The sequence below is a fragment of the Leptonychotes weddellii genome, chromosome 6 (genome assembly GCF_054177405.1).
Source record: "Leptonychotes weddellii isolate Sample4059 chromosome 6, ASM5417740v2, whole genome shotgun sequence".
Classification (NCBI taxonomy): Eukaryota; Metazoa; Chordata; class Mammalia; order Carnivora; family Phocidae; genus Leptonychotes; species Leptonychotes weddellii.
In genome coordinates this window covers 39659466-39687382 of record NC_138374.1, presented here as the reverse complement: position 1 = coordinate 39687382, position 27917 = coordinate 39659466, and the positions used below count along the sequence as shown (strand labels likewise).

General features: G+C 36.5%; 1 protein-coding gene across 13 annotated transcripts in view; it reads left to right on the top strand.

Moving 5' to 3' along the window:
- The window catches only part of CCSER2 (coiled-coil serine rich protein 2), a 183621-nt gene extending 163317 nt beyond the window's left edge, over window positions 1–20304 (top strand). For 4 of the 13 annotated variants that reach the window (XM_081823970.1, XM_081823981.1, XM_081823982.1 and 1 more), the window contains one exon: window positions 15509–20304. In XM_081823970.1, the coding sequence (XP_081680096.1) occupies window positions 15509–16327 (819 nt within the window). In that variant the 3' untranslated portion in view covers window positions 16328–20304. Of the gene's footprint in view, window positions 1–2232; window positions 2363–8035; window positions 8076–14581; window positions 14681–15508 lie in introns of all 13 variants that reach the window. The other 9 variants (XM_081823972.1, XM_081823971.1, XM_081823979.1 and 6 more) reach the window with 9 other exon arrangements.
- The last annotated feature ends 7613 nt before the right edge of the window (window positions 20305–27917 follow it).

Genomic DNA, 27917 nt, shown 5'->3' with positions numbered 1-27917 from the left:
CCCGCGTCGGGCTCCCTGCTCAGTGGGAAGCCTGCTTCTCCCTCTCCCACTCCCCCTGCTTGTGTTCCCTCTCTTGCTGTCTCTCTCTCTGTCAAAAAATAAATTAAAAATCTTTAAAAATAAATTAAAGGATAGCAATGATTGGATTGGGGATAAGGACAGATATGTGAGTAACTGAATTCTAAGAACTGAAGGTGAGAATCTCCTTAGAGATGAACCATTCTGTCTTAGTCTGTTTGGGCAGCTATAATAGACCACCACAGACTTACAAACATTAGAAATCTTTTTCCCACAGTTTTGGAGGTTGGGAGGTCCAAGAGTAAAGACACCGGCAGATTCAGTGTCTGGCAAGGGCCTGCCGTAGACAACTGTCTTCTCCTTGTGTCCTCTTGTGGTGGATGGGGCAAGAGAGCTTTCTGGGGTTTCTTTTATAAGGGCACAAATCCCATTCATGAGGGCTCCACCCTCATGACCTACTCACCTCCCAAAGTCCCCACCTCCAAATACCATCACACTGGGGGAATAGGTCTCAACATATGAAATTTGGGGGGAACACAAATAATTCATTCTCTAGCACATTCTAATCCCGCAAATGAGGAAACTGAGGCTCAGAGAAGATCAGTGACTTTTTTAAGGTTATAGGACTTATGGAAGATCCAAAGAAAAACACAATTCTCCTGGCTCCTAGTCAGTACTATTTTCACAAACCTCCAGAGAGAATTTATTTCTTTGAAAAGGAATCTCTGCTGGTTTAGCTTATATACAAAATCCCCATCTGAAAGTGTCTTTACCCAGTACAGTGGATGGAACCTTGGCCCTGGTGAAACTCATAGGAAAAGTGCAAGCCCCTTCTTGGTTGAGGATTTGTTTTGTGTAAAGCTTTTGAACCAAAACATATCTGAAACAGCAAAATAGAATTGTATCAGGCACTCTCTTTGGAGAACACTTGGGATTATCACCCTATTAAATATTTTCTAAGCTACTTTCACAAACACCTGTGGTTAAATTAGTGGAGAAAAGATAATAATTTCAAAAGATAGGATCTTTACTTACTAGGATATTCTAAAAATCATTAATTCCACATGGTTTCTGGGAGCTGTTTTTCCCCTTCATTAACATAGAAAGTGGATCATTCTGTTTTTGTTTTATAGTGAGCAGTGTAGATACAATTACTCTTAAATTTAAATGAAGTATCTGATTATACTGAACTGAGCCAAGAAATATTGATACAGAAGTGGGAAAAAAAATTTATTTGGACCAGTGTGTTTGTGAAATCTGTAAACACCAATAAAAACTACATTAGTAATTTTCTCCTTATGTCTATGTCAGATTAATTTGTCTGAAAATTATGCATACTTTTGCAAATTGAACTGGGTATGATGATTATTTTATTTACAGCTCATTTTCCTTGATGATTTTGTTAGTGTTTAGTAGTTTTATTTGTGGCTATATTTCAGTCGATGAGGGTGCTAGGAACAGACCTGAGACCCAGTCTGGTTCTATTTGTGAGACATTGCACGAATCTTTTTCTCGATAACCCAGTTTTATCTGGAAAGTGAGGAAATTGAAGTAAATGCCATTGCAGATGTATTCCAATTCTGATAACCTGTTATTAAGTAAATCTAAGAAACCATAAGTTACTCATATTAAAAAGCGTGCATGTTTAACCTGTGGCCTGTATGTCACATTCTTGACAGTACTCACTCTCAAAACATCCTAAGTCTTTTTAATGCTGTGTTGGTTCTGCTATCTTCAGCCAATGTTCTTTATTTTACCTGCTAATCCTCTGAAAACCTATGATTTAAAAAGAAATAAAAATTTTTTATATGATAGTTTTTTTGTTGCCTGATTTATAATTGATGCAATTTCTGTGTTTAACACTTAAAAGTATATCTCCCTTTTTAAATGCTTTCACATTTTAAAAGACTGGAATCTGCTATTTAAAAAAGAGCTATATGATGATAAATGTAATGTATATGAGAAAGAATATATATTTTATTTCTTATGTATTAACTGTATTAGGGGAAAATAATTTTTTTCTTAAGATATTTGGTAATACCTAGGTTTGGATTATGATGTATTTTTAATCATTTGAACTACCTATATTAAAAAAATGAAATCTGTCTTCTTATTAACACTATTGTTATTTTTTTTTTAAAGTATGACTTTGGTTTCTCTATTTTTCGGTTCCCTTTTTTATTATACCTCCCTACCCCATCTCTCTCTGCACAGGGTGGGTATTCTCCCTCCTTCTCTCCTTGGCAGGGCTCCTTCCAGGGGATCCCACGGACTGTTCCGCCGCACCGCAGACAGAGTGAGTCTGTGTCTCTCACTCCTATCCTGCTCTGGCTTCCCGTTCATGGTATTTCCCTTCTGCATGACCTGTCCCTCCTCCAGCATCCCACCTCCTGTCCAGAGTGACCTGCAGGCATGTGCTAAACCAGCACTCCCTGGGCTCTCTTCTCTTAATTAACCCTTCCTTTGACTGCATGTGAATAGACTTCTACTTAGAGCCTTAGGAGAACTGTCTGAAATTAATCTCATTTTAATGCTGTTTAAACCTATTGCCAGTGACCCTAGATCTACTGACATGCATCTGCCTTTAATGTATTTTCTCTTTTCGTGACCTTGAGATCTATGAATAACAAAATTTTTTTATCTAGTTACGTCAAAAATGTACACACCATTTGCAGCGATATGGACAGATGCATACTGTTTGAGGGAGCAGGCTTACTAGACCATTGCACATTTCTTTAAATATTTCCTAATCAAGAAGCTTCGATTGCATTTCACTGTCATCTAAAAGCAGTCTTTTTATCTTTTTAATTTAATCATTTCAAGGGGTTTTTTTTAACAACTAATAAGTTTTTGTAATTCATCAGCTGCTTTACAGTACAGGAAAAAATGGCTTTTGAATATGCATGGTTTACTAACATTTCTAATGATTTAGTAATTGTTTGACTTAAAAAATTTTTTGTTTACATTGAATCTGCTTTCCAAAACAGTGTTTATTATTTTATATTATGTGCTTAAATACACCTGGTAAGTTGGTTATATTTTATCTTTTTTGAAAAGTCACCCAAAAAAGCTAATATTAATGAAAAAGAGATATTAATATTGTCAATCAGTCACTTTTATGCCTCCTGCATGGATTTACCCTGATTTTTGATTCAGATCAATTTTTTTATAAATTATCTTTATCCATGTGAAGTATCAAAGGTCCCAAAGTTTTAAGCAGTTAAAATTAAGAAATGTGATTTATTCAAATAAAAATTCATTTTTTGAATTAGGCAAAATTATGAGGTATCAGTATGAATTTGAGACAAGGTTTGAGGTTTATTTTTGGCTTTTATGCCTCTGCTTCCCTTTTGTGTTTTTTGTTTCAAAGAAAATAGATTAATAGAAAGTTTGTATAGGCTTTTATGTCAGATTATTTAGTAGCAAGTTAATTTGTTTAGTGGAAGCAATGAGAAGAGGGATTCTTCCTCCTCCTCTTCTTCCTTTCCCATCCCCTACCACCTCTGTATGCCTCCTTTTTACAAATTCTCTTGTCTTCAATTACTTCCCATTCCTTTCTCCTGTATTAAGTATTCCTAGCACATAAAAAATTACCTTAAGATGCTAGTGAACTAATCAGACTTTCAAAGGGCAGCTATAACATGATAATATATTTTTAGGCTTATAGCTAGTAAATTGCATGGTTTGACAGATTTCCCTCAGATTAACATCCCTGCCTTGAATTTACTGTAACTCCCTTTTAGTTCCTGTCCTCTTTCCCTACCATTCTTCTCCCTCATTCTCCTTCCCTTCAGCTAGCTATAATGTGGAATTGAAGTTTAAGGTTAATTATTCCGTATTGCAAACAAAGATTTATGTTTATTTTTAAAACATGTTTCTCAGAAACACTCATTTCACTGGTTTCTTATTTGTATAGCTTTAGAATTTTCTTGTCTCTCCCTAGAGTCATTGGCCCTCCATTTTTAAATGTTTCTTCCTTCTTTCCTCTTGGGTTAGAGCTGCCTTTTTCATTTCCCAACTATGAAGAAGCACTGTCCTGCAACACTATCAAGATATGTCTTTCTGGCTTTTGTAGATCAAACCTTCCTTATCCTCATCTTCACATTAGTAAGGAGAAAGTTTTGGTTCTGTAGAGTTTGGATGTGTTAGCCACCTATCAGAAAGTAATACATATTGGAGTCTTTTCTTGAGTAAGTTCTCACAGCTTACATAGCTAAGAGAACTGGCCCTGGAATTTGATTGTTGAGACTTGTAGGACCCTGGTTGTGGAAAGTGATAATTAGATGACTTGTTCATGGCTTTTTGATACCTCTTACTGAGTGGGGAAAGTTCCTTTAGAGGAAAAATATATTCTAAACTACACTATTTTGGATTTACCCTGAGAACAGCTAAAGCAGTTTACTAATAAAATTATTATTATTTTAATTTTTAAAGAATATTTTAAATTTCTCCAAAATATAGAATTTTTATAGAATATAAAATATAGAATTATATGTATTATATATAAATTATCTAAAATACAGAATTTTAATTTTTTTAAAGAATATTTTGAATTTTTCTAAAATATAGAAAAGGGGCGCCTGGGTGGCTCAGTCGGTTTAGTGTCTGCCTTCGGCTTGGGTCATGATCCCAGGGTCCTGGGATCGAGTCCTACATCCGGCTCCCTGCTCAGTGTTGAGTCTGCTTCTTCCTCTCCCTCTGGCCCTCCCCCTGCTTGTGTGCGTGCGTGCGTGTGCTTTCTCTCTCTCTCAAATAAATAAATACAATCTTTTAAAAATATATAGAGAAGAAAGGTATGGAGTCTCCAATGGTTTTCATAGGGTTTTGGAATAGATCTCCCCCTACCTACACTAAACATATTTAGTGAAATAATATTTGTCTCCATGTTTAGTTAGTATGTGATTCCTAGGGCTGAGTTTTGGAGAGGTTAATTCTGTAAGTGATAGTAGATAGTTGAGAGGGTTCTCCTTTATTATAATCTGTTTCATTAATAAGTTCTTTTTGAGGCCCTCTTGAACATCAACATAAGTGAACTGACTTTTCTTCTAAATGGAAAAGTCAAGCAGGCTTTAGTAAGGGTAGTCTGGTTTTGTTTTTGTTTTTAATTTATAGGAATAGTAGACTTTCCAGCATAATGAGAGCCTGTTCTGGTTATGTAGAGAATGAAATAATTAACATTTACAGGGAATGTTTAGCTCTGGTCACTCAGGAAAGCTGCATTGGCCAAGGATGTTCTTGCTGAATTTAAGAATAACTCTAGAAAAATGGAGAAAAAAAAAATCCTGGTCTTTATATATTTTTCTCTGACTTCCATTTCTTTTCTTGAATATGTTACTAGTCTCAACTTGATAATGCTTGTCTTCCAATTTCAAATTAAATTTTTCTCTAGGTTAGTAGAAAATATCTACCTTTGGACGTAGAAGAGGTCTTCTTCTTGTCCTGACTTCAGCTTTTGTCCAAATTGACTTAACTAACATTAGTTTAGTCTTTTTGATATCCAACTGTATAAAATTAGGAATGATAAATAACCTACCTTGTAGTAGGAAAATTTAATAAAAATAATTGCTTTTGGCAAGTAAAAAGCCCTAATGGTAATCTGAAGTAGCACTTCTTGCCAGAGCATATACTTTTAGGAATACTTGACTTTTCAAAAAGTATGTTTTGAAGTAATAGTTTTATTTTGAAGTAATTTCTTGTCATGCCTAAAAAGACTATTAAATTTGCTCTTTAACACCTTGATTGGAAGAATTTAGAAATCTTATCAACCTTTACCTTTAATGTGCACTAACTTCGGTGAGACAAAAAATGTTTTTAAACAACAAAAATAACATAAGTGCATCTACCTATGTCTTAATAGCTCAGCAGTTTCTTGATATAGCATTAGTATTGCCTGATTTCTAAATTTATATTGTAATAACTATTCCACCCAGAATTACATTAAGAATGATGATTACATTGTCTTATATCCTCCTCCTTCTCTTATAACCCTCAGAGGATATTTTACAAACATTTTTGACAAGTGACACTTAAAATTCATTTTATATCACAACCCAGTATGTATTTACTAAACGAAACTATGTACTTAACAGCCCAGCACACATGTGAGTGTATTTAATATTCAGATAAAAGTTGAATGAAATAATACTTTCTCTTAGAATATATAATACTCTCATATTTTCTTAATTTTTTGTTTTGCTTTTTTTCACATAGTATCATTATATGAACATTTTTGATATAGTACATATTTCTTGAAAGCATCATTTTAATGGGTACATGATAATACATTATTATGTGGCTGTACTATAATTAATCTTTTCCTATTGTTGGGCATTGATGTTGTTTACATTTTTCCCTATTAAATAGAGATACGCTTGCAATGACGTTTATCCTTATGTATAGATCAGTATCACCATCTCTGTTAGGTAGATTACTAGAAGGATGTTGCTTAATCAAAGGGTGTGTGCACTTTCTAAAAACACTTGATGTGTATTGTTGAAATGCCAAACATGTTCATAAGGTATACGTTAATGTGGCTCAATCTGATTGGCTCCACCATGTGACTGTATTCAATTTTATATATAAGGGTAGCATTAGCTTCAGTGCTTTAATGAGAAATTAGCTCTGGGAGTGACTTTTCATAAAAATAAAATATTTTCAGTGAAATGGAAACTAGGGTAACTCAGTAAAAACTGAACAAATAATACAGAATATGACACTCTGTCCATTTTTGTAGCTAATTTCAAGGCTGTTTACTTTAGTCATTGGTTAATTGACTAGAAATGTGCATTAAACTCATGGTCCAGGAGGCTGTCCCATAAACTAGTTTCTCTGGGCACTTTGTAATTATGAGAAACACAGCAATGGCTGTTTTCTGCATAAGACTTTTATAACAACCTGCTCTGTATATTATGGAACTGTTTTGTTAGCTGTGTTTGTTGTACCATAATGCCTGCAGTATCGTACTCTGGATAAATATACCATGCATATTGGTCACAGCAATGGAATGGTACTATTATGATGTTTAGTTTTGTTTTCTGAACTACTCTGAATCCCAGAGGTTAAATGCTAATGGGTTCTGTGTCTTAGAGATAAAGACCTATGAAAATTAAGTATTCACACCGATTGTGTTTGGGTCGTAAACGCTTATTATTTAAGTCAGTATTAATCAGTTTGATAGTTTTTAAAGAAGTTAACTGATCAACTTAGAAAGCCATTGAACTCCTTATCTCAGAATTTGTTTATATATAATTTATGTTTATCAATCAGTTATCTTCTCTAAATTCTCTGAGATCTAGAGGCATCATTCTGAGATCTAGAGGAATAAGAGCATTCCTGGTTCCCAGAAAACTTTGGAAGTTGTGATTGGTTTCATGTGAATTACAGAGCAAAATTCTTTGAATCTAGTTATACTAGGGATCTAGTCATATCTTCTATCTTTATAGTGATGTGTGGAGCCTCGCTTATAATTTAGAACATCATATTTAAGACAGACACATACATGAAGATCAGATAATACTTTAATTGGTCTTTAATGCAGCAGTAGTAATAAAAGTGAACTAATATTGAATTGTATTTAGTTTATAATGTGCAAGGCTTTCTGAAATTATTAGAGAAATAATTTCTACTTGCTTTATAAGGGATTACTTGTGGCTAAACCTTTTTAGATCTTTGGAGTATGACTACTATATAAAAACCCTTTCAATACTTTATTTGGTAATATTCTTCAAATGATTCCTTTTAAGTGTGAGAAGTTTTACATATACTATTCTGTGGTTATGAATATTTATATTAACTTGCAAACCTCTTTAGCAAGAAAGTATAAATTTATTAAAAATGTTTTCATTTTACATAAATATACTAAATAAAATAATACTGCCTAGAAAAACACAACAAAAGCTAAGCAAATACTGTTGGCTGCTATACCCAGTCCTGGCAATTCCTTGGTGTTGTGTGTGGTCTCTGACACCATTGTCCTGTCTTTTTCTTGTCTCTGCTCTCCCATTATGCCATTGGCAAGGAGTTGAGAAGTTAGTCCATTACTTCTCTGACAAAGCGTGGTACAGTACAATTTCAGATTTTTTCCTACCACCTTCCTCATAGTCACTTTCTGTTTTTGTTTTTTTTCCAGTTTGCATGATGCATGTCAGGGCCTGCATGAAAATACAGGCATGTTACAGATGGCTCCATTTCCATCTTCCTTTTAGCCTTTAAAATGTATTTAATAATAATAAATTTATATGTACCAAGAAAATAATTTTAAGTAATTTCTGTGCCTGCTATGCAATAGCATTATTATGCTTTAGAACATTTCCTGCTTTCTACCTTACACACCTGGACATATTTTTCTCAGTCACGATTTGATGTTTCTAGCTGGCATCTTATCGTTGGTAACTCTAGAACAAAATGTTTACAGAAACTGCTATGAGTTTTTTCTTATGCTAATTCTAGAAATCTCTGAAATTGTAGGAAACAGTGAAGGTGAAGTTTTTCTCAGTGATGAGTGCTATTTTGCCTTTCCTTGTGTTCAGTGTATTTCCTCCAGTAGGTCACTTAGAACCATTTTTTTTCTCCCAAAATACTGCTGCATAGTGTGGCTTGAGTTTGGTGTCTGAGACTTAGCTTGTGTAGGATAGATCAACTGAGAAAGACATAGGATATTATCCAGGAAAGTTAGTACCTGAATGTTGGTATTGAATTTGCCTATTAACTTTTTAAAATAATCATCCTGCTATACTGCATATTCTGAAAGTCTGTGAACTCATTGGAATTACCCAAATAACACAGAATGATAAAGTTTTAGTGCTGCATTTTAAATTCTCTGTCAGTTCAAATTCTGCCTTTACCATTTGCTAAAGTATGTGAATTTCAATATGTTACTTTCTTTTAACCTCTGTTTACTCATCTACCAAAATAAGACAGTACTTTCCACTGAGGCTCTTGTGATAATTAGAGATCATGCATGCAAATTTAGTGTTTGGCTATTTAACCTTGGGAGAAGGGAAATGCTGTTCTCTCAGAGCCCAGAATATAGCATTTCTCAAGTATTTATAATGTGTCAGGCACTATATTAAGCACTTTGGTGTGCATGTTATCATTTATTATTTACAACAATTCAGTGAGGTATAAATACTGTTATTATCGTCATTTTATAAATTATGAAAGTCCTTTTTTTTTTTAAGATTTTATATTATTTATTTATTTGAGAGAGAGAGATAGCGAGAGGGAGCACCAGCAGGCTCCCTGTGGATGTGAGGCTTGATCCCAGACCCTTCCATCTCAGAGTAGTAAGATAATTTACCCAATATCTCACCAATAATAAGTGATGGAGTCAAAACTAAACCCAGATCAGTCTGATTCCAAAAGCTAAGTGATTCAATATTGTATGTATTGTACTAGCTCCTCCATATAGCCGTATATAAATTCCTTCTATACTTTAAAGTGCCTTGAGGCGCCTGGGTGGCTCAGTTGGTTAAGCGACTGCCTTCGGCTCAGGTCATGATCCTGGAGTCCCGGGATGGAGTCCCGCATCGGGCTCCCTGCTCGGCAGGGGGTCTGCTTCTCCCTCTGACCCTCCTTCTCTCATGCTCTCTGTCTCTCATTCTCTCTTTCTCTCAAATAAATAAATAAAATCTTAAAAAAAAAAAAAAGATTTAAAGTGCCTTGCATGTCCTAGCTCTCTGTTTTATCTTCAGGAAGGTACTTAAGGAACCTTGACTTCTGTATCATATCAAACATGCCTGCTATGGATTTAAAACACTTAAGATATAACTGACAAAGGGGCGCCTGGGTGGCTCAGTTGGTTAAGCAACTGCCTTCAACTCAGGTCATGATCCGGGGTCCTGGGATCGAGTTCCGCATCAGGCTCCCGGCTCAGCGGGGAGCCTGCTTCTCCCTCTGACCCTCTCCCCTCTCATGCTGTTTCTCTCCTGCTCACTCTCTAATAAATAAATAAATAAATAAATAAATAATCTTTAAGATATAACTGACATTACTGAAATACTTATTTGAAGCCTAGAAAGCTCTTATTCTATAGCAGCTAGTTTATTATACTGCTATAAAACTTGCCCCTTTTTTTCAAAACCCAGTTACAAAAGGACCATGGGTTGAATTCATCATTCTCACACCTTTTAATAATCATAGGTGACATTTATTGAGCACTTTGGATGACTAGGAGGTCCTATGCTACGTGTTTTACATGTATAATCATATTTAATTATTAGGATTAGAAATGGAAAATAGTTGAATGTTTGTTAAGACAGTGTTCCAACTTATTTCATCCAGAAATATCGATCTTCAGGTAAAAAATATTTGTAGCTTAGCTAGTAGGTCATGGAAGGTGCTATGTTCTAGTTAACTTACAATTCTTCCTGCTGCCCTTCTAAACATTAATCATTATGCTAACCCCAAACTTATTTAGAGAAGACTTTTTTTCTGTTATAAGATTTCTTTTTCATCAGTGTTATTTTTTAAACTTGTTTTTATTTGGTTATTAGTGCTGTATCACTGACCTAATAGGGAAGTATCATTTTGATTATTTATTACCAAAGAAGCAATTTTGTAATATACCACTTACTAATTTCATTTATTTATTAATTTATCTAGAAAATATATATTTAATCCCTACTATGTGCCAAATACTAGGCATACCAACTACAACAACAAATAAAGCATGGTACACTCCTGTAAGGAGCCCATGTCTCTGGTTATCTTTGTAAGCAGCCCAAAATAGACATTTAAGATTATCTTTGAAGATCCTACCAAGCCCCTGCACAGTTACCCAGTGTGCCCCTGGCTCCCTTGACCTTGATACGTGTAACCATTGTTTCTGAGAATTCTCAGAATGGTGCGCTGAGGTATTTGTATCTAACTAAATAAAGTAAGACATGAAATCACTGAGTCTAGTTAGAAGAACTTAGTTCTTCAAATCTGGGGATGTGTCCACATTTTGAAACTTCAGTAACTAACCATTCTGTGAGTTGCAAGGATGGAGTACTAAAGCTCTACTTACTTGTGACTACAGGATATTTCCAGAAGTCTGCCCCACCCCCCAGTAGGTGGTGGGATTCCTTTTGCCCTCTGAGTCTTTTGGGCTGCTGAGGCTATGAAATGAATGGGCTGGTGGGCAACTTTTTTGGATACAGATTAGTACCTCATCATCCATCTCCAAAGCAAGAAACCTGTAACTCATCTTGAATTCCTTCCAAACAGCTGCTTACCTAACCACCATTAAAAAAATCTCTTTCAATCCTTTCCAGTTTTTCTTTCGGTATATTAATTTTAGACCCTTATAATTTATCATCTGGGTTATTAGCAATAGCATACTGCCTGGCTATTCTGCTTATAATCACCCTTCCTGTACGTTCTTCACTAATTCCACCAAAATAACATTGTAAAATATGCATTGGATCTTAGAATTCCTCTGTTTAAAATTTATCTGCCATCATCTGTTGCATAAAGTCGAACCACTTAACCTGATATGAGTTTATTTATGAGCTGGCCCTTTGCCTATGCTTTCCCACCAACACTGTGATCTCCAAATTCAGTCTAACAGTTTAAAGTTACTAGAACGTACCATATTCTTTTTTTGCCTTTGTGCTTAGCATGTAATGGTGCTCTACCCTGAATGTTCTTCCCTTCTTGTCTACTTGGCAAACTCTTAACTCATCTTAAAACTCAGTTCAGATGTTTGTGATTCTTGGATGCTTTCTATGACCTCTATAATCAGGCATATTTTTTCTTTTTGTTCTCCTATGTTGTTATGCTTGAGACATGGTCTCGTCATTTGTTTACCTATCTCCCTCGCTAGATCTCTAGGTTCCATAGGAACAGCATTGTAATTCAGCTCCCTGTTTTTCTATACCTAGTACAATGCATGATATATTGTAGACCTTTAAAAAAAATGATCTTTGATGTTCCTTCCTATTAGTCTTATTATGGTGAGAATATGGAGTCTTTTTTATTTATTTCTTTGGAATTCATTCTAAAGGTGTCTGAGGGCATAGAAGCAGTAATAAATGTGGGCAGGAAGAATTGTTCATATCTTGCCTTTTGTTAATACAGTTGAGTGCTTAGAATTTGGAGGAAATAGTGCTGCAAGCAACAAGCTATCCAAACCCATCTTTGCTTTGTTTACTAGAGGTTAAGAGGCAGCTTGTTGTTTAACTCGCCAGCAGGTAACTAATGACAATTCAGTCCTTCATGGGCATCCAATTCTACACAGTCATCCACCTTTAGGAGAAGTCATTTTCTTGGTCCTCACTACTGTAGTCATTTCTTCATCTTCTTTGAGAGACTTTTTTCTTATGGTAATAGAATTGATTTCAAAACTAGTTTCCAAATAAATAATAAAACAGGACATTTATTTGGGGATAGGGAAATTAGCTCACACCACTAAAATTAACTTTTAATAAAAATGCAAAATCTGCATTATTTATAAAGCACTTAGAAACCACTAATTTATTCACTGTAGTTAAGTGATAGGCATCTTTTATATAATTGTTCAACCTAACTCCTCTGAGAAGACTCAAAATTTTATTATTTTTAAAAACCTGATTATGGGGCGCCTGGGTGGCTCAGGCAGTTGAGTGTCTGCCTTCGGCTCAGGTCATGATCCCAAGGTCCTGGGATCAAGCCCCGTCAGGCTCTCTGCTCAGCGGGGAGTCTGCTTCCCCCTCTGCCTCTGCCTACCACTCCCCCTGCGTGTGCTCTCTCCCTTTCTCAAATAAATAAATAAAATCTTTAAAAAATAAAAAAATTAAAACCTGATTATTTCCTAATTCTTTAATACTTGATATGGAGCTTTATTGCATTTAATACATGCAGCACATCTTCCTGCTGTACTTCCATTTAGTTCTCTGATAAGCAGGAGTCAGTTGGGTAATAAAAGGACAGTAGTCCCCCCAGCCTTATCCACGGTTTTGCTTTCTGTGGTTTTGGTTACCTGCTGTTGACTGCCACCTGGAAGCAGATGATTGTCCTTCTGACATATTGTCAGAAGATCAATAGTAGTCTTAATGCTGTGTCACAACTCCTACATCATTCACCTCATTATGTAGGCCTTTCATCATCTCACATCATAAGAAGAAGGGTGAACACAGTACAATAAGGTATTTTGAGAGAGACCACATTCACATAACTTTTATTATAGTTATTGTTATAATTGTTCTCTTTTATTATTAGTAATTGTTGTTAATCTCTTACTGTGCCCAATTTATAAATTAAACTTTATCATAGGTATGTACGTATAGGGAAAAACATAGTAAATATAGGGTTCATTACTATCTGTGGTTTCAGGCATCCACTGGAGGTTTTGGAACATATTCCTGCAGATAAGGGGGGGCTACTATAATCAGTGCAAATGGATAATTTATCTACAGTTCACAGTGCCCCTTTTCTGGAGGTTTGGTTATCTTAATGATAAGTTTATTACTTAATTAGGAAATCATACCTTTTTATGCTTTGAACTGATAGCACGTGTTGATACCTTTTTTTCTTACTAGCAATAGGCATATTACAATAAAGTCATTTTAAATTGTTATATTTTCAAAGGTCTTTAAGTTGCTTTATGATTTTTTTTATTCAAGATTAGAGTATCTTTTGATATTTTTGAAGGTTTTGAAAAGATAGGAAAAGGGAAAGTAAATCCCCATTTCAATCAACCATTTGGTGCTGTACCTTTCCCTTTGGTTGCTTTTTTTCCTTTTAGTAGTTTTTGGTTTGCTTAATATGGTCCTGCTCTATATTTTTATTAATCTTTCTAAAATGTATGATCACTTTGGCACTGTCCTTTTTTTCTAGGGAATCCCAGCTGATTGTCATTACCTAGTGATTTTAGTACCTTCCTTCTTGAAGGACAGTTTATTCATCTCTGTGGTGATTTATTGTGAAAATGCCCACTGGACTTTAAAGTTTAGAACATTTAGCTTGAAGCAGAAACTGAGATGGCTTATTTGTTTTAAATATTCTAAAATAAGAGTTAATGTAACATACTCTATATGAATTTTGAGTAGTCTTTGTCTTGATTTTACTATTTTTTTGAATAGCCAGTTGACCATATACCGTCCTGGCCAGCCATCCCTCTACAAGTCGTTAAACTTTGCTCTCAGTCATCTTAACCCTGCCATAATTGGCCTGACTCCTGGCCATAGCAGCCATAATTAGTACTGGTCAAGGAGGTGAAAAAGTGACAAAACATGAATGATGCAGTATAAATAGATTTGCCCCTTTTGTTGGAGAAATTAGAGATACTGCGTAGATTTATTTGTGGATTAGTGTAGCAAAAAAAAAGTTATTTTATTAGTAAAAGCTGACCCTTTAAAAAAGTCTGTGTTTCAAAGCCCTTTGGCAAACATTTTTATATTTTCGGCCCACATTATTTAATAGAAAATTATGTGTATTTGTGTTTATACATTGATAACAATCTCCCCTGTAATAGGACATGACCAGTAGGCTCTGCCCCATATACTCTACTATCTGGGCCATTGAAAGATAACTTTAAGGTTCATATTTCTTTACCGACTACCTAAGAGTAATAGAAGTTGCATGTTTCCTCTGATTTATATAGAATATAATCACACAGTGAGCTCCAGAGAAGTGTGTGTGAGGCACATTGGCCTGAAGAATTTTGTTATTATAGGCTTCTCAGCTTTAGTTCAAGTTACAGGTAATTTCACATTCGTTTTACTCTCAGTTGTTATTCAGAAAAGCTGATTATTTTAAATCTTAAATGAATGTTCACTCTTGGGCAGGGTAACTGTTTTCCATTTACCAAAACCTTAGTTGATCCCTCATATGGCAGTGAGACAGAACAAATAAGCTGTGAAAACATTTTATTCTGAAACTTTTCAACAAGAATGTTAAAGGTAGGTTAGTATTAGCTAAATGTTTTGACCTATTTTTGAGTAATTAGAATTTCACATCAAGGGAGAATATAATCAATCTAAGCCTTGTTTATCTGCTGGTAATTTTAACTCTTGATAGAAGTACAGCACCTTTGATACTTTTAAATTAATACTTTCTCTAGCCAAGTGTGATAAAATGTTATACATCTTTCCTTTTAAAAAAAAAAGTATTTAAAATGGGTAATATTCTGAATGATCACAGTTTTTATCTGTGCTTTTTGAAGATTAAATCAAAGTGCTATAGAAATCATTCTATCAAGCTATCTTACATATAAAGTTTTAAAAAATGAATCAAGGCAGGAAATCTTTTTTCTACAATAAATAAGTACTTTAAGATTTTTCTTTTCCCCTGTTTGATTTCGAATCTTGTTTAGTGTTTACTGCCTGTATCATTTTTTGTTTGCATTATCACTCTTGTATGTGTCTCATGAATTCACTTGAATATTGCAGTTTATTTTTTTATTAAAAAAACCCACATACTTTTCATATTAAAACATAAGTATCAACACAGCTTAATTGGAACTTATATAACTTCTGGGTGGCATTTGTAAAATGGAATTGTTGCTTAATGTTGTTTTTAATTTTAATAGCCTCAAGTACTACAGCCTTCCAGCAGCCTTCCCAGACCCACAGACCACGCCCAGGGAAAACTAATAAAGCCGCAACATATCGAGGCCCACAGTGAATGCACAATCCAGGACATACAGCAGGGTGTTGCACATCTGGATGAAAGCTTTACACATGGCTTACAACAAGAAAGCAGCTATGGTCTGGAAGACCGGCCTTTTTCTTCAAGCCCACAATTCGCTGAGGATGTGGCTAAGAATACATCTTCTGAAGCAAACTTGAACATGACCACGAATGCTCAAGAGCCTTATCATTCGGCAAATAATCAAATTAGTGACATGCAATTTGTACCTACTTCCCTTCAGACGCTTCCCCAGTCAAGTACAGTAGACCATACTAAGAGAGTTGGAAGAAATCAGTCTTCACTGGAGGGCTACACATCCCAGCCCAAGTCCTTACCGCTTTTTAAGCCATCCATCTCAAATTCTTTGGTACCTCCTCCAGTTTCTGAATCATCTCCAAGTAGGACTCCCACTTACAAAAAGTCACCAATAATCACACCATGGAATTCATCAAAACTTCAGCCAACATCTAGTCAAACAAATCTTGCAAGCAATCCAAATCCAAAAGCATCTAAGCTCCGTCCCCCTTCTGGCTCTTTCAGACAAAAACAAATAAGCAGCTCCCAACTAGAGCCTCAAAACTTCCAGGCCAAGACAAGCATCCCAAGGCCTCTAACAAGAAGAAAAGAAATCATGCAGAATCTGAACGGTAATTTGAATTCTGGGGATTGTTTGGCTTCTAATCGATACTCCCGTCTTCCTAAACCAAAGATACATTAAGTGCACAGCCATCACCTGCCAATTTGTTTTTTAAAAAAACAATCTGTTCTGTAATAGCTTTATGTGCAGTTTGCTACCATGATGGAGGTTTCATTGAAAGCTTGCAAATCTTAAAATTAAAATGTGGAAGCTTCTAATAGTTTGGCTCTTCCATTTTATATCCTGGTTGAAGTACACAGCATTTGAGCATATTTGTCTCAGGTAAACACAAAAGTTTGCTTACCCATTTCAGAGACCTACAGAAGGCTCTAATCATGTTATCCATCCCTCTGCACATCAGAAAGTTCATAAAATTCCACTTAGCAGGCAAGAAAAGTGCTTTGTTCATTTAGTCCTTTTAAGGTCTGTATTAAATGTGGTTCTTAGAGCCTCACCCTTTTTCACTTGTCCCTCCTGTGAATATGGTTACTGTTTTAACTGAAGATATGGTGATAATTGAAGATGGTAGACTGTAAGTAAAATTCTGGCCAGTGCTTTGTGTATTCAAAAGGTCTATGCAAAAGCTTTGTGATGAATAAAAGAGATCAGGCTTTTAATGGGAAGTCTATGTAAGTTTTATTTTTCCTTGCTAGGATCAGCCAGTTAGTCTCAGTATTTATTTATTTACCACATAAAGAAACATAAAAATGTTTCATGTGATATAAAAACCAATTATATGTTGCTTTAGCATCTTGTTTTGCATGTGTGTGAGTACACACGCACACGCGCGTGCACGCACACACACGCACACACCCTCCCACCCCATTTGTATTTGTTTTTGCTACTCCATAAATTTTGGAAAGCTTGGGTTACATCTTGAAGCCTGTACCTAAAGATGTATTCATTTTGTAACATGTGTTGTTGGTGCTAGAGTTTTGCTGGTAATTGTTTTGAGCCCTGTAGGCTTATGGATCCATGATAGCTGTTTAAGGTTCCACAGCTTATATTTTAAATTAAGTCTTTATTATAATATTTATATTTATTGACTTTCTGCTAATATCTGAAGACTGGAATAATGGACTTGAAATGTTTGCACAAACTTTTGATGAGCTATAAATACCCCACAGAATAGGGACTGAAACTATTTTCTATAGCAAAACAGTTAAAATATTTTGAGAATAATTATAAACTTAAGTAAGACTATCTTGAGAAAGCTGGAATTCTTAGTAGTTTTGTTTTTCTGAGTTTTCCAGGTTTCCCTTTTATGTTAGTGTGTTTGGCAGTTTCTTGAGAAGTAGATTTGGGATGAAAAATAGAATTGGAGAGGGACATTATGTTTTACTAAAAGGTATTAAAAGCTATCCTAATGTTCTAGGAAGGTAGCTGGGGAACCGCCAAGGAACCATATACACCAACCCAATCATGCTGCAGGCCACTCATCAGATGGTTCAGTAAATTTGCCCTCTCTTCTCCCAAATCATGTCATCTTTAGGCTGTTCACCTGTTGCTGCTTTAATTAGAATTAATGTTTTTCAGATAGCCTTTTACAAAGTCAATTTTTGTTGTGATCAGCTGATAAGGGATTATGACCAAAAAGTTAGTCACTCAAAGTTCCAGGGATTTCATTTTAAAAATGTACACTGGTGAAATTGCCCCTTTTAAGAAAAACAACAGCAAGTGCTTTAGTGGAAATTTCGGAAGAGCTGTTTACTGTCATTTTGATGTACTCTTCCCTTACCTACCAGAAGACCATTCGAGTGAATTTGCCATTCACTGGATACAAAAACCATTCTTGGATTTGGTAACAGGTGAGCAACACAAATCTAGTACCATAGTCTCATTCAACAGAGAAGCACTAAAGTTCAGAAAGATTTTCACATAGTCCAGATATTGTTAGTGTAAAGTACTCAGATATATCAGCAAAGCTATTCTTTGTTCATAGAAACAAGAAGTGATGGCTGGCAGCTGTAAGTGGGTACATGTGGTGTGTCATCTTGAAGAAGAAAGAAAACTAATCTCATATATTGCAAATGGAATGTTATCACACTATATTTTCCTAAAGTAAACATTGACGAATTGGTTTTGGTTTATTTAGAAGTTGGTGTAGACTCTTGTGAAACATTATTTACAAGTAGTCCTTTAATGGAAAAATTCAAAGCTTTTTATTTATTTTTGACCCCCTAGTCTGAGGGAAATATCTTTGTTATATAAAAATGTTGACTCCTGCAATTTGTTTATTCCAGTCTTTTTCCTGCTCTATTTTTTCTCCCTGATGAATTTACAGAAATATTAACCCATGAGTTTATTAACTTCTCTGTGCTTTTGTTGAGCTTCAGTCTTGGCTCAGCAATATAATTATGAAGAATAATATATTTAAGAGAAAAAAATCTAGGATGCTTGTACAAAACAAGTTTTGCCTGCAGTTTGCTTTTAAAAACTGCATGAATATTTCTTTAAAAACTGCTCCATAGTAATTAAGTCAGAAATGAGGTGAGGATGTAACTCACCTGAATAATCAGGGATCACTCTCAGATTTGGCTTGATCTCTGTTTAGTGCTTCTATAAGTCAACTCTGTGCCAAATCCTCCTCTACGGGAACTCAGATCACTTTTTTTCTGAGTTCTTGTGATTTCGGTGAAGATGGCTGCAGTATATGAATTGTAAATCCTGAAGAAAAAGTTTTGTGGGGGTTGGTTAAGTTTCACATTTGTGAATGAGAAAAGTAATAGAGCATGTAGAATTAGACATTCGGCTGTTGATGGAATGGATGTATATCAAATTCTTTAGAGAAGGCTTGGCCTAAGGAGTTAATCAATACAGGTGCAGATGATTTTAAGGCATTAAACAAAGGATTATATAGTTATATCATTTAGAATGTTTCTAATAACTGAGACCCTCTAGCATTTTTCTTTTGGAGTCTCATTTTAATTTGTGCAATATTTTCAGGCATATAGACTACTGTTCATTGTATTTATATAGATGTTAGGGAACTTAGTAAGTATTTTAACAAGTAAAAATCTGAATAATGAGAGAAAGTATCAGATTTGCACTTTAAATAAGCTTAATTGCTTGGAGTTGTGCCTGAAATATCGAAATGCCTCTTGGGCGTGGCTTTGTTGTTGAAATGAATTTCTCTATAATTGTTGCTGTTTGAAGTACAGCCTTTCACAGAATTATATCCTCAGCATGTCACTTTACTCATTAAAGCACTAAGTTCTTTGAATGTTTCATGGTACCCTTAAGTATTTTACTCAGTGTGTCAAAGAGAACATGATCATCCGCCCCCCACCCCACCCCCATAGCTGTCACTTCTGGTCTTCCTACAGATGGTTGTTACAGACACAGAAGTGCACTTTTCATTTCTGAGCAGAGTTGTCATGATGGTTTCCTGGTCTCTGGGCACTGACGATGTAATTTGGAGTCACCAACTAGGCTTGCAATGAAGTTCAGTAAGACTGCAGCATAGTTTCCGTTTACTCCTCTCTTACGCAGTAGTTTTCGTGTTTATACATTAGTTCAGGTGGTTATGTTTGCATGCCTATGCGCACATTTGAAAATTAATTATAGCTGTAATACAAATACCTGATGTTTTTCCTTGAGGATGATGGCCTTGCTATTTTTCTTAGTTCTGATGCTTGAATTATATTTTCTAATTTTCTTTCCACACCTCCCTTCAATTTTTCTGCTGCAGCAATTTGAAAGAATACACTTGGATAAATGATTACGATGGTGGGTGCCAATCTACAACTATGCTATTAATTAAAGATACATATATTTTAACTGTGTTGGGGAAAAGCTACCCACTTTCTCCTCATTAGAGCGTCACCATAACAAAATAATACCGACCCTACGAATTTAAAGTCTCTAAGTCATTACTAACTAAAAACAAAAACACCACAGTCTTTAATACCTGCAGTATTGTTTTCCCCACTGATTTTAAAAACCAGAGTAAATACTGTATATTAGAATTTGCTTGTAAAATGAGTTATAAAAACTGGATGTAAAGTCTCCTGAAAATGTTGGCATAGTAAATAAAAATAAAGTTCATAATTATAAAAGTTTTCTTGTCCTCAGCACTGCCTTCCATAGTGTACTTTTTCTCGGATATATTTTTCTCCACAAAGATCCAAAATGCTCTTCATTTGGTTGATTTTCAAGCTGTCATTTTACACGCTCCCTTCTACACATGTATCACACTCCAAGCCCTGATTAAGTAGGAGGTGAACAATAATTTAGTGTTTCCACAGACTCTGTAAGTGATCTAATACATCAGTTTCCATTTTAATCAAATGCCTGCTTTATCTCAGAAAAATAATTGGGATAACGGATAATTTTTACTTAAAAAAATATTAGCACCTTGAGTGAGAATACTGCATACAAGAGGAAGACTTTGTAATTTTAATTATTTTTTTAGACATAACATATACAAAAAAAGCTTGAAGCAACAAGAGTGCTTAATGAAATTTTACATAGTTTTTGGGAACAAAAGGAACAGGGCATTTATAATTTTCCAATTTAACTATATGTGGTAATAATTATATAATGGGCTATAAAAAATTGATGCAGTGATATTAATTATTAATTTAAAGTGGTTTTATAAATGTTGGAAAAAGAATGAAGGAAATTTCATTACTAATAAATTTAATAATGGCATTTACCACCTCTTAAGACATCTCTATCAGTTTTAAGGCCCTCTGAGTTATTAGCAAGTACTTTCTTAGTTAGATTAACTCTAAATTTTTCTTTTTTAGGCTGTTATCAAGTGTAGTAATTTCATTTGTTTCTCATGTTCATTCCACATTTTCCATTCTGAAAAAAAAAAATTTTTCCCACAGAAAGACAAATAGAAGTTGAATCTGACTTATGCTTCTATTAATGAGGTTTAAGTAATTTTTGTGGATGTCTTACGGATGTCAGTCCCTGTGCTAACTGCTGGGTGTACTGAGGTTGAAGACCATGTGGTCCCTGCCTCATGGAGCTTAAGGAGCTGCGGGTGATTTTAACATCATGCCATCCTATTCAGGAATGCCCTATTTATCATCTTGTTTAGAACATAACAAGAAAACTCCTTTCCCCCTCATTTCATTTTATTCTGGGCTTTAACTGCCTTTTACTATTCACATCTTCGCTTCTGTATTAATTATTGGTTACATGCCTTCATTTCCCTTTGATAATCTGATTTGATTCCAGAACTCCTTCTTTAACCATATCAAATATTCTTAAATTCTCTGCCCTTTCTTTCTTATGTCATCAGTCAGGATTTAATTTTGAGGCTTCTAACTCTCTTAAACCACCTTCCCTTTTAGACCTTGGCCCATAGGATCTCATGTTCTGAAGTCTGCCTTTAACATTCAATTCACACAGTTCACATCCAGGCTTCATTTTCCTTCCGTCCCATTCTCGTATACATACAAAATCTAGTATGGCCTAGTTGATACTTTTGGTTACCTGCCATTTTTTGCTATGTGATCTGTGAGGAGAAATTCAGGTCATCTGGAAGAGCCTTTTCCTCATTCATGAATTCTTCCCGAAAAATCCTCAAATTAGCATCCATGTTTAAAAAAAAAAAAAAAAAAGAAAAACAATTCCTCACAGGCCTTTCTCTGATTTTCCAACCATAGAAACGGTATTGCTGTTTTCCAGATTTGGGAGTATGACCTGTTATCTGATCTAATCCACACATATATTTATTCAGGCATACATTTTGAGTATGAATAATACTTCTTTGGTGATATTTTAGGTGATTATAATTTTCTGCAAAAGTACATCTCAAATGTTCATCTGTTAAAGTGAAAGATACCAGCTTTTCTTTGATTCCTCCCAATAAATATTGTTAAAATGTTTGTTGTGTGCCAAACCCTGGATTTGATCTTGAGGGGATGAATGAGACCTGTTCCTGCCATGGAAGAGATCACATTACAGCAGAATAAATCCCCGAACGATGGAGGGCTACCTCCAGAACCATTCTCCCTTAACAAATGTGCATTTGTGTTAGAATTTTTCACTGAATTACAAGTAAAAATTAGATCATTATCACATATGTCATAGGTAATGATACATTCAACCAACTTGAGACCTTTTTAAGCACATGACTAGTTCAAAATACTTTTGAGTTCTAAGGAATTTTCATGACAAATTTTAGATGAAATGTTACATTTATGTAATGTAAATTAGTAGTTTTCATGAATTGCAATGAAAAAAAATAGGATCTTTGATGAATTATTAGTTCATGGTTTTTCGTAAGTTGTATCCCAGACTAACGCTGAGATGCAAACACATGTACTCTAAGCACCTTGCTACCTCAGTCCAGTTCAAAGAGCCAGGGTTAGACAGAGCTTAGAGGAGATGTTTGGGAATGAGCTTATGCCTGACCTGGGCAGCTCATCTCAGGACTCCCTGAGAACCCTAGACCTTGGTCTGACTGTTCTTCTAAAGGGAGCTTGGACTGAGGGCAAGGGAATAAAGCACAGTGAACTCCTGCCTTTCACAACTCCCCAAGAATCTGAGAAGCAGAGGAGACCGTGGATTTATAATCATTTGTGAATGTTGCAAAAAGCATTACTTAAGTTGCAGAATGGACCAACCACAGACAAAACTACGATAAAACATGAAAACTTGACCTTTGCTATGTAGAGTGAGGCAAAATAGAATGGCAGGCCATTTATATACCTTTGTACGCAAAGATCTATTTAAAAGAATGGAAAATAAGAAATTTCTGATGGGTGATTAGATTATTCACATATGAAGGGTTCTAGAGGGGAGGGGGTGGGAGGATGGGTTAGCCTCGTGATGGGTATTAAAGAGGGCACGTACTGCATGGAGCACTGGGTGTTATACGCAAACAATCATGGAACACTACATCAAAAACTAATGATGTAGGGCGCCTGGGTGGCTCAGTTGGTTAAGCGACTGCCTTCGGCTCAGGTCACGATCCTGGAGTCCCGGGATCGAGTCCCGCATCGGGCTCCCTGCTCGGCAGGGAGTCTGCTTCTCCCTCTAACCCTCCTCCCTCTCATGCTCTCTGTCTCCCACTCTCTCTCTCACATAAATAAATAAAAAATCTTTAAAAAAAAAACTAATGATGTATGGTGATTAACATCATAATAAAAAAAGTAAAAAAAAAATAAATCCCACTTCATCATAGTAAAAAAAAAAATCCATTATGAAAATAATTATATGGTCTCTTAGTGTCTTAAAGAATATTTACTCAGAGTGTTCAGATTATAACATTTACTCAAAGTATTCACACCATGGGCGCCTGGGTGGCTCAGTTGGTTAAGCGACTGCCTTCGGCTCAGGTCATGATCCTGGAGTCCCGGGATCGAGTCCCGCATCGGGCTCCCTGTTTGGCAGGGAGTCTGCTTCTCCCTCTAACCCTCCTCCCTCTCATGCTCTCTGTCTCTCATTCTCTCTCTCTCAAATAAATAAATAAAATCTTTAAAAAAAAAAAAAAACTTCAAAGTATTCACACCATAACTGGGACAAAAGCAAAATAACAAAGCTGTGAATGCAGTACAATCCCAATATGTATGTTCTTATAAATACCTAGACAAAAGAACAGTAGTTAAGAATAGTGATAGAATTATGGGTGGTTTGGGGCGCCTGGGTGGCTCAGTCATTAAGCATCTGCCTTTGGCTCAGGTCATGGTCCCAGGGTCCTGGGATCGAGCCCCACATCAGGCTTCCTGCTCGGTGGGAAGCCTGCTTCTCCCTCTCCCACTCCCCCTGCTTGTGTTCCCTCTCTCGCTCTGTCTCTCTCTGTCAAATAAATGAAATCTTAAAAAAAAAAAAAAAAAAGAATTATGGATGGTTTTATTTTTTAATCTTCATCTTATATATTTTCTATGTTTTTAAATTAAGAGACTGTGCTCTTAGAAAAAGGGTTTTTTGTTTGTTTTAACTAGCAAGGTCATTTCTATTGCCTAGGCAGCATTTGTAAAGCACCTGGCACAAAGGCAATCACTAATTGATCCTCCTTACTCCACACCCCACTTCCCCTAAAACACACACACTACTTTGAGCCTAGGAAAAAAAAATTTTATGGAAAGGGAGAGTTGGGTCACCTTGTCCTTAAGAATTTCTGACTTTACTCATGGCTATCATCACAATCCTATAGTCCTCATTTAAGTTTTGAACCCAGAAATAGACCTAGAGCCTTCCCTGAGCCCAGCTGACTTGGGCTATGACTTAGTAAAATTAAGGAGGACAGGAATCCTCAGTGCAGGCAGGCTTCCGCCAAGCTCCTGGTGCTGCCTGGTCTGCCTTTGAAGTCTTACTCATCCTTCAGCGTTCCATCTTCTTGTCCAGCCTTTTCTGTTTCCACTGGGTTTGCACACACCTGAAAGCCGTCTCCTCAGCGGGAGCCCTCAACACCCTGGAGGGAGCTGGTCCTCTCCACCACTCCTCTGGGACTGACACTCATGCCTCTCTATCTGGTTACTGATACATTGTTACATGAGTAGACAAATGGAAGGTCAGGATAGGACCTGCAGAAAGAGTGACCGTGAATTTGAAAACCCCCAACCAATTGAGCTGAAGTTGGGAAAGGGTGAGGGATGGAATGGGGCATTTCAAATTCTTTAAAATTTCTCTTACTAACTAGCAACAGCAAGTTAAAACATTTGAAACGGAAGATACTTAGTTTTCTGGGAACATGATATAATAGGATATGAAATGTCACTAGTATGTCACAACATGGTCAAATTGGCCTCGGCTAAATTTTATTCCTGTGCCCCACCAGACCTACCTGGAGCAAGGACATGTTTGGGGCTATTGGACAGGAACTGGAAATGTTACTAAAATCCATGGCGTACAAAATTGTTGCATTTTCTTTAATGGCTACCTTTATTAACTATGTTGCCCCACTCAACAAAATGTGTAAAACACTAAAGAGGAAGGCACTCAAAAAAGATGTGGCAGGTAGTGATGATCCTTCCATGTAGAGAGAGTCAGAGCCAAAAGAAAATGGCAGGAGCTTTGGAAGCCTCCCCTTCCCAGCCTCTGGGCCCATTGCCCTGGCATAACCCTCAGCATCCCATCAGTATATTGGTCAGTATCCATTAGATCCAATTCCTTTTCACCTACCTGTTTAAGTCTACCTGCACCTGTCCCCGTCCTATGTCTCCTGTGCTCCTTTACGTTTCCCTGGAGCAGGAAAAGATGTGTACTGGGCTTCCTTCATCTCCCTGCAGGGTCCCCAGGCCCAGCAGTCTCTGGTTACAGGGGTACAGCCGTGGAGGAGTGAGCCATCTTTGTTCACAATGTCCTGTTACAGGATGATGTGTCAGCAAATTTTAAGTCACTTATGCAAAGACACAGCTAGTGGCAGATCTTTCTGACACCAAGTGTAGTACAACCACATCATTGTTTCACTCCATTTTGCATTCAGGTAATTGAGGTTGGCATCAGAGATAGGGCCTCTATCAGTGAGAAAATACATTTCTCCTGAACTTGAATAGTTTACACACTTAGCATATACTAATTGGGCCTGGAGATACTCATCTTCTATCTACACCAGCCCTTCTCCATGTAGTATTTTCTTATTAGTCATCAGTTTTATTTACAACCTCTCAAATGTGAGTGCCATGAGTGAAAATCTGTAGAGGTTGATTGATCCTTACCTGGGTCCCGCGGCATCATTAGGGCTGTTTGCTATGGGATGTTAACTCTTCCTATATAACCGGACCTTCAGGGCTGGTATCATGCAATTGTATAGATTTTTAAAGTATGGTTCAGTGATGCTGGAAACCAGAACACACAAGTCTCAGGGCTTTGCCTGGTCATGCTTTGGTTACGGACCCAAAGACTCATCTGATCAGTTCAGCTCTGGCTCTGCTGCCTCCTGTCTTGGCCAAACTTGGGCAAGCTCAAGAACAGTCCACCCAACTCTGCTTGTTCTGAGCCAAGGAGGAAGACCTCAGCCTTTTCGTATACCATTTATTTATGGTTTCCTTAATGTTAGTTTTTACTGCAGTTTGGGGTGAGTAGGAAAATCTGCCTGAGTCCAGGTGCCCAGTGTTGAACAGCCCAGGGTCACCTCACAGTTTCTTGCCCTAAGGAACACCACACACAACTGCACACTGTTGAGAAGTAGAACAGGAAAAGGAATCTCTAACAAGCAACTGGGTGAAAATCCAAGCATGTATTCATTCAGTGTGCAAAGAAACAGAATTCTTCCCATGACAACTGTGTCTCTTGTTATCAATACTGCCTTTCTGTAGCTGGTGGCCCAACCTCACCCCCACTTCCCCAATAGCTTCTAACTGCAAATGAAGTTACTAGACCAAGGACTGTGTTTTTCTGCCTTAGGAAATGGTAATTTTTCCTTTTATCTGAATAAGCCCCCCATGCTTAACTATTTTGTCCTTACGCCACTCAGCACTTGCAAATCATATGTGACAAGTTCAGCACTTCAAAGACAGGTGCCTTTGTGCCATGTGCATCCAATGTCTGATTCTCTGCAGAGCCTGAGAAGAGGGAATAGACGAGTGTTCAGAGTAGTGAGCTGTGCAGATCAGGGTGTGGGTGGCTCTGTGGGGAATGGGGCAAGGAGCTGTTCCTCCTCTTCTGCATGATGTGGGCAAGAAGACACAATGCTCTTTCTAGCCCCTTTTAATTCCCGCTGCCTATACTTTCTCGCTCCAGCTTCTGAGTGTTCCCAATATGCAAGAGGATTTTGCCCCAGCTCCCCTGAGTTCTTTGTATTTTATATTGATTAAGCATCTTTAAATTATTATTATTTTTTTAAGATTTTATTTATTTGCGAGAGAGAATGAGAGACAGAGAGCATGAGAGGGAGGAGGGTCAGAGGGAGAAGCAGACTCCCTGCTGAGCAGGGAGCCCGATGTGGGACTCGATCCCGGGACTCCAGGATCATGCCCTGAGCTGAAGGCAGTCGCTTAACCAACTGAGCCACCCAGGCGCCCTGATTAAGCATCTTTAAATAAGGTATCATTCCCCTGCCTGTCACACCTCCCCCTCCCAGAGTTGATACTCACTGGTAGGGAGATAAAGTAGGTTGTTTTTTCCCAAGCTGTGTGGCCTCACTTCACTTTATTTAAATGCTACTTGATCAAGGCATACTTTGCATATCATATAATTCACCCATTCCAAGCATACAAGTCAATGCTTTTTTTAAAATTTACCAGATCGTGCAACCCTCAGCATACATCAGTTTTAGAACATTTTCCTCACGGGTGAGATCCCATATGCTCATTTAATATTACTCCCTGCCCCCCTGTCTTAAGTATCACTATTCTACTTTCTATCTCCATAAATTTGCCTTTTCTGGACTTTTTATATAAATGAAATCAAATAAGATATAGTCTCTTGGGTATAGTTTCTTCTACTTAGCGTAATGTGTCAAGGTTCATCCAAGTCATAACATGAATCAGTTCATTCCTTTTCATTGCTAAATAACTTTCCATTTCATGGAAATACCACATTCAGCAGTTGACAGATACTGACATCGTTTCCAATTTGGGGTTACTGTGAATTGTGTTGCTAACAACAGTCATGTGTAAGTCTTTGCGTGGACATATGTTTTCATCTCTCTTTGGTAGATACATACCTTAAACAGTGGAATTGCTGGGCCATAGGACAAATTTTTGTTTAAACTACCAAACTGTTTTCCGAAGTTGCTGTACTATTTTATGTCCCTACCAGCAACAAG